Genomic DNA, 16,897 nt, shown 5'->3' with positions numbered 1-16,897 from the left:
CTACAAGACATCCCCAAGGAGAAGCCGCATGGATCTATCCCGATGCAGCCCTGGGTGCTGGAGCAGCCATGTGGAGACCCCTGCCAGTGCTGAGGGGAGAAAGACAGGGCTTTCTGCTTACTCCCGTGGACAGTTACCATCTGGGACACCCACGGGGCCTGCTGTGAGTTAGCAGGACTTGACGGCACCGAGTTTGGTTTTGGACTTTCCGTTTTGCTCATTGGGAGCCCCTGGGCATCCTTCTGTGCGTTGTGGTTTCGCCTCTGGGTGTGGAGGCCCCACGCTTGGGGGGAGGGCTCCACGTTTTGTCACAGTGGGGATGAACTTCCAGGGGGGCCACTGGGCCTGCTGCTGAGACGTGTGAGCGTGCTGGTGGAGGTGGCCCCTGTCTCCCAGGAAAGGCTGTCCACTCTGCAGTGACAGTGCTCTGACAGCTGGGCTCCGTCAGCGGGGCCCAGTAGAGACAGACCGATTGTGTGTGTCCCTCCAGGTGCGAGGAGAACCTTTGTCAGGGACCCCCGGAGGAATCTGCCGTGGCGCTGTCCTGTTTCTTAAGGGCGGCCACTGTGATCCAACATGCCACAAGAGCCGAACTTTACTTTCTCATGGTTCTAGAGCAGTGGTTCTCAGCCTTCCTAATGCTGCGACCCTTTAACACAGTTCCTCATGTGGTGGTGACCCCCTAAGCATAAAATGATTTTTGCTGCTACTTCATAACTGTGATTTTGCTGCTGTTATGCATCGGGTCGTTTGACCCTCAAAGGGGGTGCGACCCACAGGTTGAGAATCACTGTTCCGGAGGCTAAAAGTCCAAATCCGGGTTCCACCATGTAGTTTGTCTCGTGGGAGCTCTCTCCCAGTTCCTGATGTCAGCCCTTACGGGGCCCCTGTCTTCCCCCTGGTGTGGGCGTTTTAGAAGACTTTTTAGTTCCAGGCTTTTTAGAAGACACCCCACAGAAGTGATTCCGTTTGAGGCCCACTCCTTGTCTCTGGCCTCATTAACACAACAGAAGGAAACCCCTCTTTCCAAATGGTGTTGTGCCTATTTATAGGTAAAAGGGTTAGGACTTTAACATTTCCTTTATGAGGGATACAATTTCCATCTGTAACAGGGGCTTGTGACCCTATAGGACAGGGGTGTCAAACTGTTGGTCCCCCGAGGTAATTTTTTGTGGCCCACGATGCTCTGAAATAAAATGAAAATAGAAAAATATTGGTATGAAGAAAATAGCACTTAAGGGAGACCGAGGCAATAGCGTACACACAATTCCCTCGTTACATTTTATTTCAGAGCATTGTGGGCCACCAAAAATTACCGCAGGGGCTGCATGTGGCCTGCAGGCCACCAGTTTGACACCCCTGCTATAGGACGTGGTAGAGTAGTCCCTGTGGGTTTCGAGACTGAACTCTTCAAGGGAGTAGACAGCCTCGTTGTTCTCCCACAGATCTGCAGCTGGTCTCTAACTGCTGATTTTGTGGTTAGCAGCCCAACGTGTTTTAAAAAAAAACTTAAAAAAAAAAAAAGTAAAGTAGAAAATTACACAACATGGGAAAGTATAGTGAAGTAAAAAAAGATCCATCTAATCCTTCTAATCAGAATTGTGATTGCTGTTAGTTGCAGTTGTGTTGGTTCTGAAGCACAGCGACCCCAAGTGTTACCGCGTAGAACTGCACCATGAGGTTTTCCTGACTGATCTCTGTGGAAGCCGATCCCCAAGCTTGTCTTCCAAGACACCTCCTCTGGGTGGCTTTGAACTGCCTACCTTTTTGCTAGTGGCCAAGTGCTTGCCACTTTGTGTCACCAGGGATGCCTAACCCAAATTAGCTACTGTAAACTTTTTGAGGTATTCCCTTCTAAGTTCTCTTCTTTGTCTCTTTTTTTCCCCAGTTGAGAGCATAATAAGTCTTTGACCACTGCCCCTTTCACTTTACATTATATCGTAACCATCCTGCTGGCCACGGAGAAGTCTTTCTAAGCTTCATTCTCATTGGCTGGACAGTCCTCCATGCCATGGCTGTGCTGTGGCTGGCTGCTCCCCCCCTCCCCCGTTCTTCAGTTGTTGGACAGTTACATTGTTCCCAGAGATTTGCTTTAATAAATAATGCAGCGAGAAGCATCTCTGGCCAAGCAGCTTTGCTGACATTTTAGATGATTTCCTTAGGACTACTTCCTAGAAGTCCTCTTTGATTCGGGAAGGTACAGTGTGTGGAGGCTGCCGAGGCTCCAGTGGACCGTGTGGATCTGCAGAGTGATCAGAGGCAGAAAGGGGGAGCCAGACAATAAGGCAGTGGTTCTCAACCTCCCTAATGCCGCGGCCCTTTAATACAGTTCCTCATGTGGTGGTGACCCCCTCAACCATAAAATGATTTTCATTGCCACTTCATAACTAATTTTACTACTGTTATGAATCACCATGTAAATATCTGATATGCAAGGTGTATTTTCATTGTTACAAATTGAACATAATTAAAGCATAGCGATGAATCACAAAAACAATATGTAATTATATATTGTGATATTTTTCTTTCTAATGACAAATAAATGAGATTTTGTCTTAAAGCATGGTGTAGCATGGGTAAAAGTCTTTGTGCTGGATACTCATATGTGGGCGTATCTGCATGTGGGCGGACCTGCCTGGAGACGGATAGAGGAGCGGTGTCTTGGTTCCTAAGACCATCAGAAATATGTGTTTTCTGATGGTCTTAGGCGACCCCTGTGAAAGGGTCGTTTGACCCCCCAAAGGGGTCGCGACCCACAGGTTGAGAACCACTGTAGTAAGGTTTAGGGGATTCCTGCTGAGCATTGGACTCCACCAAGCCTGCGGGTGTGTGAGAGACAGAAGAGCCAGGCCTGCCGTGTGACCTCAGCATAGATAAAGCGGCAAAGAAGACAAGCCCCAGTGTTAGACCCGTGGGTGAGCCACGCATGACTTCAGGATGTGGGGAGGGTTTGTGCTTGTCTGTCTTGCCTTTTCTGGAGCGGGAATCCGTAGCTTTCATTAGAACCCTCATCTGTGGAGCTGCAGAGGATGACCCCATCACTGACTGTTGGCCGAGTGCTGGGGGAGTGATTGTTGGGATAGCCGCCACCGAGGTGGCCTGGCTCCTGGCAGACACCACACACAGTGGAATGAGATGGTGCCCGGTCTTGCACCATCCCCTGATCGCTTGCCCATCAGACTGTTGTGGTCTGGAGGGTCTTCGGGGGCTGATTTTCAGGAGTAGATATCCCGGCCTTTCTTCCTAGTTTCTTAGCCTGGAAGCTGTGCTGGAGCCTGGTTAGCATCATCGCAACACGGAAGGCTCAGCAGGTAGCAGGTGGTGGTTGCGTATGAAGTGTCTTGACCAACACCCCAACCTAGTCTCTTGCATGGAATTCAAGGGTCCTACCATGGAACCATCACGGGCCCCCTCCCCCCAAGGGACTGTAGGAAGGCCATGCTTTTGTTTTTCCTCTTCTACCTTTTTTTTTTCACTCACTGTACTACTTGACTTCATAATATTTGTAATAGAAAAAGATAAGAGAACCATATTCTTAGTAACATTTCTATGGCCCAGTGAGTCCAGTGGCGGTCGTCACCAGTTCTGGTTTGGGAGATCTGGAATGGGGCAGGACAGAGTAACCTATACCCAACAGGTGGAAGGCAGGTTTGGCAGCGTTGGTCACCTGTCCCTGCAGTGACCCACCCTTGTTTACGTAGGGATCTGCTCCCGGCAGCATGAGACAGTGCCGTGTGGGTCTAGTGCCTGCAAGGTCATATTATCAGACCATTGTGTTTCCTCAATCTGCTACCAGCCTCGACCTGGACCTGGCTTCATAGAGTTAAAAGAGCTTCCTCCGGCTTGCTCCTGAGCCAGCCATGCGCTACCACCTGGGCGGGAAGCCGTGGTTAGTCTGTGGCTCCAGGCCCTTCATTCAAGCCTAGAATTAGCCAAACACGTGGCCGTCCAGCCAGAGTTTGCATTTCCTTTTTCCTGTCTGGCCTGAACACATCTAGTTCTCTTCCAATAGGAAGGTAGAAAGCAAGCCATGTGCCGGGCTGCAGCCTGCGCCAGCAGTGCCCACAGAGCGCATAGGTTTTGCCACGCCCAGTCAGCAGAGCCAGGGAGCTGGGATAGGTGTGGTGTCTCGTGACCCCACTTCCCTTGTGATATCTCTTTTCTGGCTGCCGTGCCCAGGTCTCCACAAGGTCTACCTGCGGAGCTGGACTGCACCCCAGAGAGGAACCCACGCCTTTTTTACTGAGAGCCCTTGATCCCACGTGCTAACCAAGCTCTACCATTCTTTTTGTCCTTTCCTTTGGAGTTCCAGTTAGCTGTGTCTCCAGCTCCCAATGGAGGTTGTCATTTCCCCCTTGCCTACCTCTCTGAATGAAATCCCTTCCTCAGTTACTGACACGCTCTTTTCTCTGGTCTTTTGTTCTCACGGGTCCCTGGCATCTCCCTGGCTCTCCTTAAATCCAGAGGGTACTCCTCACACCAGCTTCATTCTCACCTGGCCTCAGCTCCATTGGCTGAAAGCAATGACACTGGCCCCCACCACACAGGCTCTGTCACCCCCAGGCATAGGGATCGTCCCCTCTCCCCATAAAAGGCTTGGCAGCATATTAAACAAACGCATCTGTGACTTCCGTCAGTGCTAATCCAGAATGCAAAATAAAAATAATCCAGAATGGATGGGACCTAAAACATAATCCCCCCCCCCTGCTTTTTTTAACTGGGTGGGGGGAGGGGAGGAGTGCACAGCTAGCTGAAAATTAAGGCCTGTGAAAGGGGTCATTAAGAAGGTCTTCCTCGGGACAGTGAGCGATCGCCCCACCGTCTTCCTCGGGACAGTGAGCGATCGCCCCACCTCGAGCCTTGGATTACGTGGGAGGTGGGAGAGCCGCGAGTGCAGCCCACATGGAAGAAGTCTTGGCCTACGCGGGGGCGACTGGACACCTGCCAAGCGACCGAGAGGCCCCGTGAGACTGAGCCAGATGGTAGAAGGCTCCAGCCATCTCGGAGACCCCCAGGCGGGAACAGGTCTGACCCTCAAGGAGGCCCTCAGGGCACTCCTGCTGTGCACGAAAGGAGGCCTGAGGTTGGACCTGGGCCAGCAGGTGGAGAAGGCTGTGATGGTGTTGCTACAGCAGGCTGCCTAGTTCCTCCACGAGGTCCGGACCAGCGAGTGTCTGCACACCAGCCAGGTGCTCCCGGGAGAAGCTCAGCACGGGGCCCTGGCAGGACGTGGACAAAGGCTGGCACCAGGTGTACTCCTTGGGCTGCCTTCTGAAAGCCACGTGACTGTGCGAGGTGCCTGTAGACACTGCTGACGTGACAGCTGCCCTGTGGGTCTGCGAAATGGGCCTGCTGATGGGGGCAGCCGTTTGGGGACATCCTGCAGGCTCACCTGCTCTCTGGAGAGAGACCAGCCCAGGGCCCAGCGCCGGGCCTGCCCAGCACCAAGGTAGCCGTGCGAGTGTGGCTGGCTGACTCACGGAGCCTGGCAACGTGTGTTTCTGGAAGTGTCTTCCAGGCCAAGCCAGGCTGACTCCTCCATGGCTGAGCATGAATGAGCCAAGTTCAAAAAATTCCTGGAAAAATGGGATTCGAGGGATTTGGGGCGTGGGGGTGGAAGACATAAAGAAAGGTGGAATTAAAGGATAGTGGAATTCTTCCATGAAAAAAAAAAAAGGTCTTACTCAAACTGCATTAGACTCAGCATAGCTATGATTTTCACTTACGTTAGATGTGAACACTACTCTTTCTCTGTAGCTGTGATTTTAATAACACTATATTTCAATTAAAAGTATATTCTATATAAAAGAAAGCATCAAAGTATATATGGAAGGTAATTTGAATAAAATATCTTACATTATACAGTGAACCCTCGTTTATCGCGGTTAATCGGTTCTAGACCCTACCGTGATAAATGAAATTCCGCGAAGTAGGATTCCTTATTTGTAAATCAAATATTTTCATAATTAGAGCATAGAGGACATGAAAAAACACCCTTTAGTCACCATTACACTCGTATTACCCAATTTATTAAACGAAAAAGGGAAAATACAGTAAAACATTTTGGACGTTACAATTATCATTTATTATTTATTATATTATTTATGGCATCAAGCGTGTACAGTATGAGCCAATCTGTGGCAGTAATGACAGAGCATGCGCTGTTACGCAAAAACCGCGATAGAGTGAAGCCGCGGAATTTGAAGCGCGAAGTGGCAAGGGTTCACTGTATATAACAAAATTTTAGATTTTATACTTTCAAATTTTGAACATCAGTATCTTCTCTTTAAGCATAGATAGCTATAAATACATATAGCTTATTTATCTAAAACAAAACATCATATTGTATACAGAAGATCACTTAAATAATGCATGTATCTGTTTTTATCGGTCTCACTGACTTACAGTTCACATAGCCTACATCTCAGTCATTCAGTCGCATTCATGCTCCACAGGCCTCGGGGCATTTCTTCCTCCTGTCCTCAGTGCTGTTAGCGCCCCACTTCCCGACAGCCTCCCCACCAGGCCCCTTTCTTTGAAGCTATTAATCTAGTTGCCAGATTAATATATTTGTTTTTTAACATATTTTTTACTTTCACATTGTCATCTATATTTGTAATGTCATATATTTGTGTAAATAAATACATAAAACTGCTTATATAATATTGATACATATTTTTAAGTATTTGTAAAACATAGGCTGCTTCAACATATTCCATAAATATTAATATTTAAATCAACATCATTGTCATATTTAAATCAGTTTGATCTATACTTCAATTAATATTAAAAGAGGTGTACTGTTTTTTACAAATAAGGTCCGACATAGCCCTATAGTATAAATATTAGCCTGTAATGCATGTTGCTGTTAGTTGCCACTGAATTTGCCCTGACTGGGGCGGCCCATGGGTGCACACTAGGAACCACTGTTTCACCTGGTGCTAAAGGCTGTGGAAGCAGGTTGTCAAGACTTCTGCCCAGGTGCCCTTGGGTGAGTTCACAGCACTAACCTTTCAGTTAGTCGTCATGCATTTGTTTAACTGCACCACCAGGGACGTGTGTGTGTTAAACAACAAGGTGTGAGTGTGTGTGTGTGTGTAACAACAAGGAGCCCTCTGTGTGTGTGTGTGTGTGTGTAACAACAAGGAGCCCTCTGTGTATGTGTGTGTAACAACAAGGAGCCCTGTGCGTGTGTGTGTGCGTGTGTGTGTGTGTGTGTGTGTGTGTGTGTGTGTGTGTGTTATAAACAACAAGGAGCCCTGGCGACTCTGTGGGTTAATCATTGGGCTGAGAACTGCAAGGTAAGGGATCCAAACCCACCCACCTCTTAGTGAGTAGTTATGAGTTGGACCCCACTGGAGGGCGATAGATGGTTTCACGTACACAAGCAAACAAAACAACCTACTAGGATTGCGTCTATTCCGATGCAAACCCAAGAGGATGGTTTCCAAGGTTGGAAATCCTTAAGAGAAGCAAAATGGCAAGGACTAGTGACCCTTTTTTTCGGGGGGGCTCTCAGCCCAGTGCATTAACCAAACTGCCACCAGGGCTCCACCAGAAAGGCCATAGGAAACACCCCAGGGGCAGTTCTGCTGTGTCCCGCAGCGCCTCTGTGCGTTGGAATCAATATTCAATGGAAGTGAGTTTCTTTTCCGTGTTTGTACATATACTGTATTTAAAAGCCCCACTGCCATTGAGTGGGTTCAAGTTACAGTAACCCTATTTAGGGTTTCCGAGGCTGTAAATCTCTGTGGGAGCAGAGAGCCTCATCTTTCCCCCAGAGAGTGGCTGTTGGTTTTGAACTGGTGACCTTCCCATAAAGCACTCCAACTCATATTCCAGACACCACCAGGGCTCCATATAGTGTGTGCGTGCGTGTGCATGTGCATGGTTTCACCTACACGTGTGTAACAAAAATATATTCATATTGAAGTAGATAGAATGCTGTATTCGCTAAATAAAATGTTTTAGAACCATGTATGATGAGCAGATGCTATCAGGCCGCCTGATAGCAAGATTTGGCTTCGGGGGACACAGCTCCCCCTTTGTCTGCCGCCCGCGCCAGCGCCTGACGCCCCGTGTTTGTTTGCACCCGCAGGCATCGGCAAGAACGTGATCTGCGACCGCACGGCCACGCCGCTGGACGCCTTCCGCATGATGTCGGCGGCCCACTACTACCCCAAGCTCATGAGCATCATGGGCAACGTCCTGCGCTTCCTGCCTGCCTTCGTGCGCATGAAGCAGCTCATCGAAGAGGGCTACGTGGGCGAGCTGCTGGTGTGTGAGGTGCGCGTGCACAGCGGCAGCCTGCTGGGCAAGAAGTACAACTGGAGCTGCGACGACCTGATGGGTGGCGGCGGCCTGCACTCGGTGGGCACCTACATCATCGACCTGCTCACCTTCCTCACCGGCCAGAAAGCCGTCAAGGTCCACGGGCTGCTCAAGACGTTCGTCAAGCAGACGGACCACATCAAAGGCATCCGCCAGATCACCAGCGACGACTTCTGCACCTTCCAGATGGTGCTGGAGGGCGGCGTGTGCTGCACCGTCACCCTCAACTTCAACGTGCCCGGCGACTTCAAGCAGGACGTGACGGTGGTTGGCTCCGCCGGGCGCCTGCTGGCCGTGGGCACTGACCTGTATGGGCAGCGCAACAGCGCCCCGGAGCAGGAGCTGCTGCTGGAGGACGCCACGCGCGTCAGCAACTCCCTGCTGCCCGAGAAGGCCTTCAGCGACATCCCCGCGCCTTACCTGCGCGGCACCATCAAGATGATGCAGGCCGTGCGCCGGGCCTTCCAGGACCAGGACGACCGGCGAACCTGGGACGGGCGGCCGCTCACCATGGCGGCCACGTTCGATGACTGCCTGTATGCCCTGTGTGTGGTGGACACCATCAAACGGTCCAGCCAGACGGGCGAGTGGCAGAACATCGCCGTCATGACGGAAGAGCCAGAGCTGAGCCCGGCCTACCTGATCAGCGAGGCCATGCGGCGGAGCAGGATGTCCCTCTACTGTTAGCCCAACCTAGGACAAGGCGGAGCCTGAGGGGGAGCGAGGGGACTGCACGGAAGGAGGGAGGGAGGAAGAGCGGCTGGGGTTGGGGGTAAGAATAGGGGGGCACTCAAAGGGGCTTGGGGCGGAGGTGACACCTGGCTGAGGGGCAAGACTGTGTAGCTGAACAAATAGCTTGGGGGAGTCAGTTTGCAAGGAGGCAATGCTCCCCTCCTACCCCACCCACCCTTGACCTCCTTTGTAAGCCAGATGGGCCTGCAGGGTCAAGGTCACTGTTTCCACAGCGAGCTCTGCCTTATCCATCCATCCCAGAAACCGCCAGCTGCCAAGAGAAGGCCCTGCCCTCGCTGGCCTGGGGTTATCCAAAAGGTAAATTTCCTGGAAGCCGCTTTGGTGACATAGTGTACAGCTTCCTCGATGGACCGACCTTCCTTGCGGAAGCACGAAGTCTAATTGCTTCATTGCCATCCCCGACTGGCGATGGGGTAAGGGAGTGTCGGGTGGCCGCAGAGCAGAGGGGTCCCTTCCGCCCCCCCCAGAGCTGAGGAGCATATGTCCCTCACACTTTATCCCTGCTTTGAAAACCACACGGGCTTTAAGGTCTTGGCAAGATTTTCAGTGGAAGGGGATGATCCATCCGGCCGGGGGCGGAGCGCAGGAAGGATTAGTTAGCTGTCAAGAACCCTGCGGAGAAGGCACCTCCAGGCAGGGTCCCTGTGAGTTTGAACTTGTCCGCTGCCCGCTGCCCTGGGAGCCCCTGCGCCTTGGGTTTGGGGCCTGCTGTAGAAGTCCAGATACTGACTGGAATTTGCTTGGGGTTCTGCCTAGCGGATCTAGGACAGGGCTTTAAGGAGCTCCCGCCAACTTTGCAGATGGAAAAGGGGAGGCTCCCGTTCTCAAGGCTCTTATCCCTGGGGCTGTCTTTTTGCTCTCAGGAGTCTAACACCAGAAAGATTTGCAACAAGTATTAAACCAGGCAGGGAACGGAACATGATATTCAGTATTTATAAAACCCAGCTTTAGAATCCTCTGAGTTGTGTCCCTCATCGAGGGAAAGCTGCAGTTGGGATAGGCATCCTCCATTGCTCACTTGACTTCTTGCTTCGGGAGCTTTGGTTGGCTCACGAGTGCTGAGCAGCCTCTAGAGTTGTGCGCACGCGCACGCACGAACACGCAGACGTTTATAAATGTTGCTGCCCTCTAGCAGCACTGGGATCCTTCTTAAAACAACAGATCTGGTCGTATCAGAACGACTAAATCAAATATATTTTGAAAACCTGGAATCTTTCTTTTGTTATCTTTTCTATTTTAACCTTGCACCCCAAGTAAAGCGTTTGTCTGAGAACACTGCTTGGAAACCTGCATGGCTTTCCTTACAAGTTCTCGGCAAGCAAACAGCTGTCCTTGGCGTGCACCTGTAGTTTAGACTTCTTCCCAGGTACCTGGAAGTGGAATTCAAAGGCAATATAAGGAGCCTTAGAGGGTCCCCCAGCCCCTTAGTGTCAACAGACTGTGAAGCCCAGGCTAGCCGTCGGGGCAGCTGTGGCCGAGTGCCAACCTGAGCCAGATGATAGTCATTTTCCGCCACGGAACGCCCTGCTGGGTGTGGGGAGGGGACCGTAGTGCTGCTGCTGCTGTGCTGGGGAGGAAGTACATTTAGTTGCTTCTCAAGGGACATCCGAGTCCTATATACTCATTTGTTTTGATATTATTTGTTTTCCATCCCAGAGAAGTCACCTGATGGCCAAGGCCATGCCACATCTTTAAAGGGACAGCGGGGAGCCCAATTCTCAGCCCACCATCCTGCCTCACACAAGTCCCCCAGAGCTGTTAAACAGTGATCGGCAATGCAGCAGAGAGAAATGACCTGTCTGGGGTCCCAAGGCTAGGTGGAGGAGCTGGCGTTAGAACTCCACTGGATCCAGCGGTATTCCTTGAGCTCTTGCAGGTGGATCGTTTCTTGGTTTTGTTTTCAAACGAAAGTCGATATTGAACATACTCAGAGAACTAGCCGTACCATTCCCCCCCAGCATGGTTACAATGTGAACAGTGGTGTCTATGGTTGTCCTTTATCTGGCAAGGATGGGAGGTCCCTATGCAGACAGTGTCCTTCAGGGTTTTCTGAGGCCAGTTCTACTTCGAATCCCCCCACTCCGCTCCTAGACCAAGATCCAGGCCTTGTCTAGCTTCAGGCTCCTGAGCATCCACCACTTGAGAGGGTAAAGGCCGAGAGATAGAGAAGCAGGTTTTTTCTTTGAATGAACCCTTGTCTAGCAGAGCCACACATGCCCATACTCTTTTGGGGGGAGGGCGTGGAAGTGACGTGCAGTCAGTGGTGTGACCTCACAGGGAAAGCCAAGTTCATTACCAGCAGTGGGCACGCCCACCCAGCCACCCTACCTGGGTGATGGAGCAGGCGCCCAGTGTCAGGCCACAGCTCAGATTGAATGACGCTTATAGGGCTTTCTGCCAGCGTAACCAAGAACTTCTATGCTCCTAGCAAAGGTGACGGGTTGATGGTCTTTCTGGAATCTGAGAGGGATACCAGTGTCACATCTGAGTAGCCCGGTCAGGAGTGGGTCAGCAATAGGTGGCTGATCTCATTCCCACCCACATCCGTGTCCACAGTAGCTGAAGAGGAAGGACCAGCTCAGCCTCTGGCTGCCAAGGCCTCTCCATCTAAAGTGCCGCGTTGCCGCGCAGCAAGCAGAGTGGTAAACAGACCACGGTGACTCAATGGCTTTGTGTTTAGTGGGGCCACCCATCAAAAGCTTGCCTGGGCAGGTGTAGGCAAGCTTACAGAATCACCTGGGTACCACTTCCTCACCCCCCACCCCCATCTCACTGTCTGTCTTGTTCCTTGTCCCCTCCAATCACACAAAGGTTAAGTTGTTGGCCGAGCCTCTTTGCTCTTTGTTGACTGACTTATCTGTGATTCAGAGTCTAATCCCAGATGAAGAAACACCTGTAAAGCAAGTGGCCTAACCAGCTCCTCTCTTTCCTCCTTCTCCTTCAGACTTCCAATCAAGGTAGTCGCCCATCCACCCTGTGACTTGCCCTGGGGCGGGCGGTGGACTCAGTAGGGATGGCTTCCTGTTGGCCTGCTGGTGCTTTGACATTGGCTGGCTTTTGTGTTTGTTTATTTGTTTCTCCAATAACCAAAATTGCATCTGTTTGCTGGTCATTGTCAAGTATGTGTTGATTGTGTTTTAAAAACATGAATATATATATATGTACATGTATAAAACCAAACATCTATATATAAAGTCAAGGCATGTATAACTAGATGATTGAAAGAGTTATTTATCAATGGGAAAATGTGTGTTATAAAGTAAACAGAGTCTATATTTGATATATAATGTAGATAGCCAAAAAAAAGCTTATAAATTATAGATGGTTTGGGGCTTTTGTTTTCCATCATTATTAAAACAAAAAAAAGACAACGAATCCAACTGTTCTTAGTGTTTTCAAGGCCAGACCACTGTGGAGGAGGGCTGACGTGCCTCCTGGCCCTGCTCCTCAGTACCTGCTGCTCGGCCTCCAGGAGGGCGACGCCTGCTGTTACCTCAGTGATGCCCGCCCACTCGGGGAGGCAGGTCCTGTCACCAGGCCAGTTGGCGAGTGCTGCGGCAGGCATGGTTCCCTGCTGCCCTCTGCCATTCACACTGGCGGGCATCAAGGAGTGGAAATGGCAAATAAAGATTTCAAAGAAGATTACCGTTCTAGTTGTTGGTCTGTTTATTCGCTCCGGGTGGTCTAGCTCACGATTTAGGGACCCAGTGGGGTCGGAACGGGAATGAGAGTGCAAATGATGGTGGGGAATCAGAAGTGTGGGAGTGTGTGTGTGTGTGGGGGGTGTTTGTGCACACCATCCATGAAGCTGGACCGTGGTAACCAACTGAACTTCCTCTTTTAAGTCTAGGTTCATGGAACATTAGAAGTGGAAACATTTTGTAAGAATCTGGCTCAAACTCTCCCTGTGGAGGTATATTTAGGGAGAGAGAGTATGTGTAGAAGATGATGGCGTAGATTTTAGACTAAGGGAGCAACATTTGAAACTCTATTATTTTGACTTCTGAATTTAATCCCTGGAGCCAACGGCTACTCCAGGGTAGACTTCGCCCTTTCCATGCAGGAGACCGGGGTTCAATTCCAGCCAGTGCACCTCCTGCCCAGACATTGCCTGCCCATCAGTGGAAGCTTGTGTGTTGTGATGAGGACAGGTTGCAGGGGAGCTTCCGGACCAAGACAGACTAGGAAGAAAGGCCTGGCAATCTACTGCTGAAAATCAGCCAGTGAAAAACTATGGACCACAGCAGTCTAATCCCATAATGTCCAAGGTCACCACGAATCAGGCCAGCTTGATGGCAGCTAACAACAACCCAAACCATAGGCCAACTAATGCAATTCTGCCCGCAAACTGTACACCTGTAAAACGTTGAATGGGTACATTTTGTGTAAGAGATATGTTTTCAACAATGCTCCCTCCCCCCCATCCCCCCAAAAGGAGTCATTGTTGAGTCTTCTTGTGTGCAGCCAAACCAAACGGCTCATGGGGTTTGGTCCTTTGTTCTGCAGGTTTAGAACCATGCTTTCCTGGGACATCCCCGTGAACTGGCCTAATACCGCATTTAGTGCTTCTGTTCTACCTCAGCGTTCGATGTGTATTGCATGGGGTCTTAAAAGTTTGCAAGCAGCCATCCGAGATACAACATTTGATCTATATTTACCTGGAGCCACAAAGGAAGGAGAGTCAGGAATAGGAGGAGGATATGGGATATGTAGCCTTCATGCACAACTCCTCCTGCTGCAATGAGACCAGAAATGCTGGATGGTGCCCAGACCATACTGAATATTTGATGAAAGGTTCTGAGGGAAAATCTTGATCAAAAGGAGGAAAGGTGGAATAGAATTTCAATAGGCATGGACTCCAGATTCTCTGGAGCAGGGAGGCTAGATGAACCCTTTAAACGATTGCTCTGAAATCATCTTTAAAACATAGGCCAAAAATATCCCCTGAGGCCTTCTGGAGACCCAGCCACCGCTTCCACCACTAGCAGAGACCCCCTGCCTGGAGCATTTTGCTCTATTAAGATCTCTCCCTATGGGCTCACGTCGACATCAGCAACCTGAAAGATTAGCGAGGAACCCTAAGGGGCCTCGACTTACTGTGAATGAGGGAGGAACGATTTGGAAGAGGAAGGTGGGAATGGTCACACACCCTGGTGAATGCCACCACTGTCTCCAACGTGTCCCCGTGGAGATTGCTGGATTGGCATCTGGTCTGCTATGTATTTTCTCAATAACCTCAGTGTGTGTGTGTGTGTGTGTCTATATGTATCTACATAGATATATACATATAGACACACACATAACAACAACACTATCAACCTAATCTCCAGACCTAAAAGACATCATCACACAGGTCCGCTTGCCATTTAATAGGCTATCTTTGTTGCTCATGTTGAAGGGCACTCCCCTTGGCCTGAGCTTAGCCTCATTTCCAATGTGCATGAAATGGGGTTTCTCCTGGATGGGGTGTCTTTTCCACCCTAACCCCCGTCCCCACCTGCCCAGGTCTTAGAGAATACACCCTGGTGCTGCACTTCTAGTCAATGCTTTCTCTGACCTCAGAGCAGTTTCAAAATTAGCCGTAGTAAAACAAATGCCGGAATCTCCTGATGCACTCGTGAGAGCAGATCCTGATGGTGAGCATTACAGACTGCAGCACATCCCTTAGTAGCATGCCCGTGCAACCCACCTCCGCACACAGCATTCTCAGACCCGTGGTTTCTAGTAAATCGAAGCACAGTTCTAACAAAGGCACCAGAGAAGGTGCTGTGTGACTGTTAAAAACACCACCTGTCCACACATACAGCACTGTTGTGAGGGGACCCAGTCATTCAAATGCTTGCCGAGCCAGAGGGCTAGGGGCCAGCACTCCCTGAGAGACAGGGTTCTTAAGGGTGTATGTGCACTACCAAGCTGGGTGCCACTTGTTCCTTCACAGATTGGGGGTTCTCTTTGTGATGTTGGTTTCTTTCCTTGCAAACATGGGATAAGGAAGCTCTTAATCACAGGAGATGGTCACGGCTGCTCTCCTAGTCTCAGAAAGGGTGGTTAAAATAACATGCGATTGACCGCATGTGATCCACATCACTCTTTATTGGTCACACGAGGAGACGTCCACTTGCCCCTCCTGCGCCTCCCTCCCATCTGCTGCCAAGCCTCAGCACACACAGAGACTCAGAACCGACCTCCCGTTACTTCTCTGGAGTCCTTAATCCAGTGCATGGCTTCACACCAGTCGGGGCAAGTCTACATGACAGTACACTGAAACGTGAATGACAGCTAGTGATTTACTCCTACGCATAGGATGTGGAATTTAGTGCCAAAATAAAGTAATTTTGCATCTAGAAGGAGACCTGGTGGTGTAGTGGATTACTCAACTCGTTGGGCTGCTAAGTTTAGCAGTTTGAAACCACCAGCTGTTCCTTAGGAGAAAGATGAGGCTTTCTGCTTCTGTCGTGAGCCCTGGTGGTGGTTGCCAGCTGGATTGCGATCTGCATAGTCGGCAGCCGGAAACCAGCAGAGCTCTGCGGGAGACGGACCGGGCTTCCGACTCCCATCACCAGGAAGAGTCTCAGAAACCCACAGAGCTCACTGAGTCAGCAACCCCTCCATGGCAGTGGGTTTGGGTTTGGAAGGAGGTACAGACTAGGTAGCCCGCAGGGACAGTTCGACCCTGCCCTGTAGGGTTGATAGGTGTAGGACTCAAGTCTGTTGTTTGGTTGGTTGGGTTTAGTTTAGGCAGAAAAGCGCTCTGCCTAACCATTCCTAAACTTTGCTCTCAGTGCCCATCCCCACTTGGCATCCACAGTGCCCCCTGCCATTGAAGACAGGCTAGAAGACAGCAATGACCAAGACCTGCCTCCGGTAGCATTTCTGCCAAGTCGTGATCAGAGAGGCAATATTATTGCCGCTGCCATGAGAGAAAAATCACTACAAAAACAAAACCAATGCGTGCCACCCTTGTTCATACCAGTTCAGACTTCCTCTTGAATGCCACCTGGTGCTTGTTGGGGAGATGCCCAAGACACGTCTGGAGCTATGATAGCTTTAGTAGAATCCCCGCAGGACCATCACAGCTGTATATGACAAACGTTACCATCCCGAAGCTGGTGTGGGACTTCCTCTCAATTACCATCCTAATTACTAATTTCCTAATTGTTAGCTGCTGTTCAGTCAGCACCCCAGCTCAGGGTGACCCCAAGCACAGGAGAACTAAGAGCCCTGTGATCAGCAGGACCCATGACTTCATCACACACAGAAAATCACACCAGCTGCTCTGAGCTCTGGACAGAGAGGAGGGAATGTAGAACAAAGCCTGAAACCCTAAGACAGAGCAGACCTCCTGGGCGGACAGAGACTGGTGGAACCTGGGACATGCTAGCCCAGCGGTTCTCATCCTGTGGGTCCCGACCCCTTTGGGGGTCGAATGACCCTTTCACAGGGGTTGCCTAAGACCATCGGAAAACATATTTCTGATAGTCTTAGGAACTAAGACACTGCTCCTTTTTCTGTCTCTAGGCTGGTCTGCCCACATGCAGATACGCCCACATAGGAGGACCCAGCATGAAGACTGTTACCCATGCCACACCATGCTTTAAGACAAAATTTCAGTTAACAAGTGGCCATCTAGCTCAGAAGCAACAAAGCCCACATGGAAAAAGCACACCAGCCTGTGTGATCACAAGGTGTCGAAGGGATCAAGTATCAGGCATCATCAGAACAAAATATCTTACCATAGTGAATGATGGGGGGAGTGCAGAGTGGAGATCCAAAGCCCATTTGTAGGCCACTGGAGATCCCCTTGCAGAGGGGT

At 50.4% G+C, this 16,897-nt stretch overlaps 2 protein-coding genes across 2 annotated transcripts in view; both read left to right on the top strand.

Moving 5' to 3' along the window:
• The window catches only part of GFOD1 (glucose-fructose oxidoreductase domain containing 1), a 110,648-nt gene extending 101,574 nt beyond the window's left edge, over positions 1-9,074 (top strand). The window contains exon 2 of the mRNA XM_004715290.2: positions 8,099-9,074. Coding sequence (XP_004715347.1) covers positions 8,099-9,018 — 920 coding nt within the window. The 3' untranslated portion in view covers positions 9,019-9,074. The remainder of the gene's footprint in view (positions 1-8,098) is intronic.
• A 3,812-nt stretch (positions 9,075-12,886) lies between these two features.
• Positions 12,887-16,897, top strand: part of LOC101659385 (TBC1 domain family member 7) — a 46,762-nt gene continuing 42,751 nt past the window's right edge. The window contains exon 1 of the mRNA XM_045298680.1: positions 12,887-12,902. Within this exon, the coding sequence (XP_045154615.1) occupies positions 12,887-12,902 (16 nt within the window). The remainder of the gene's footprint in view (positions 12,903-16,897) is intronic.

Source organism: Echinops telfairi, unplaced genomic scaffold (genome assembly GCF_000313985.2).
Source record: "Echinops telfairi isolate 266 unplaced genomic scaffold, ASM31398v2 ScPeMD7_7439;HRSCAF=8477, whole genome shotgun sequence".
In the NCBI taxonomy this organism is placed as follows: Eukaryota; Metazoa; Chordata; class Mammalia; order Afrosoricida; family Tenrecidae; genus Echinops; species Echinops telfairi.
The sequence above is the reverse complement of the archived record's forward strand: the minus strand, read 5'-3'. Positions and strand labels throughout refer to the sequence as shown.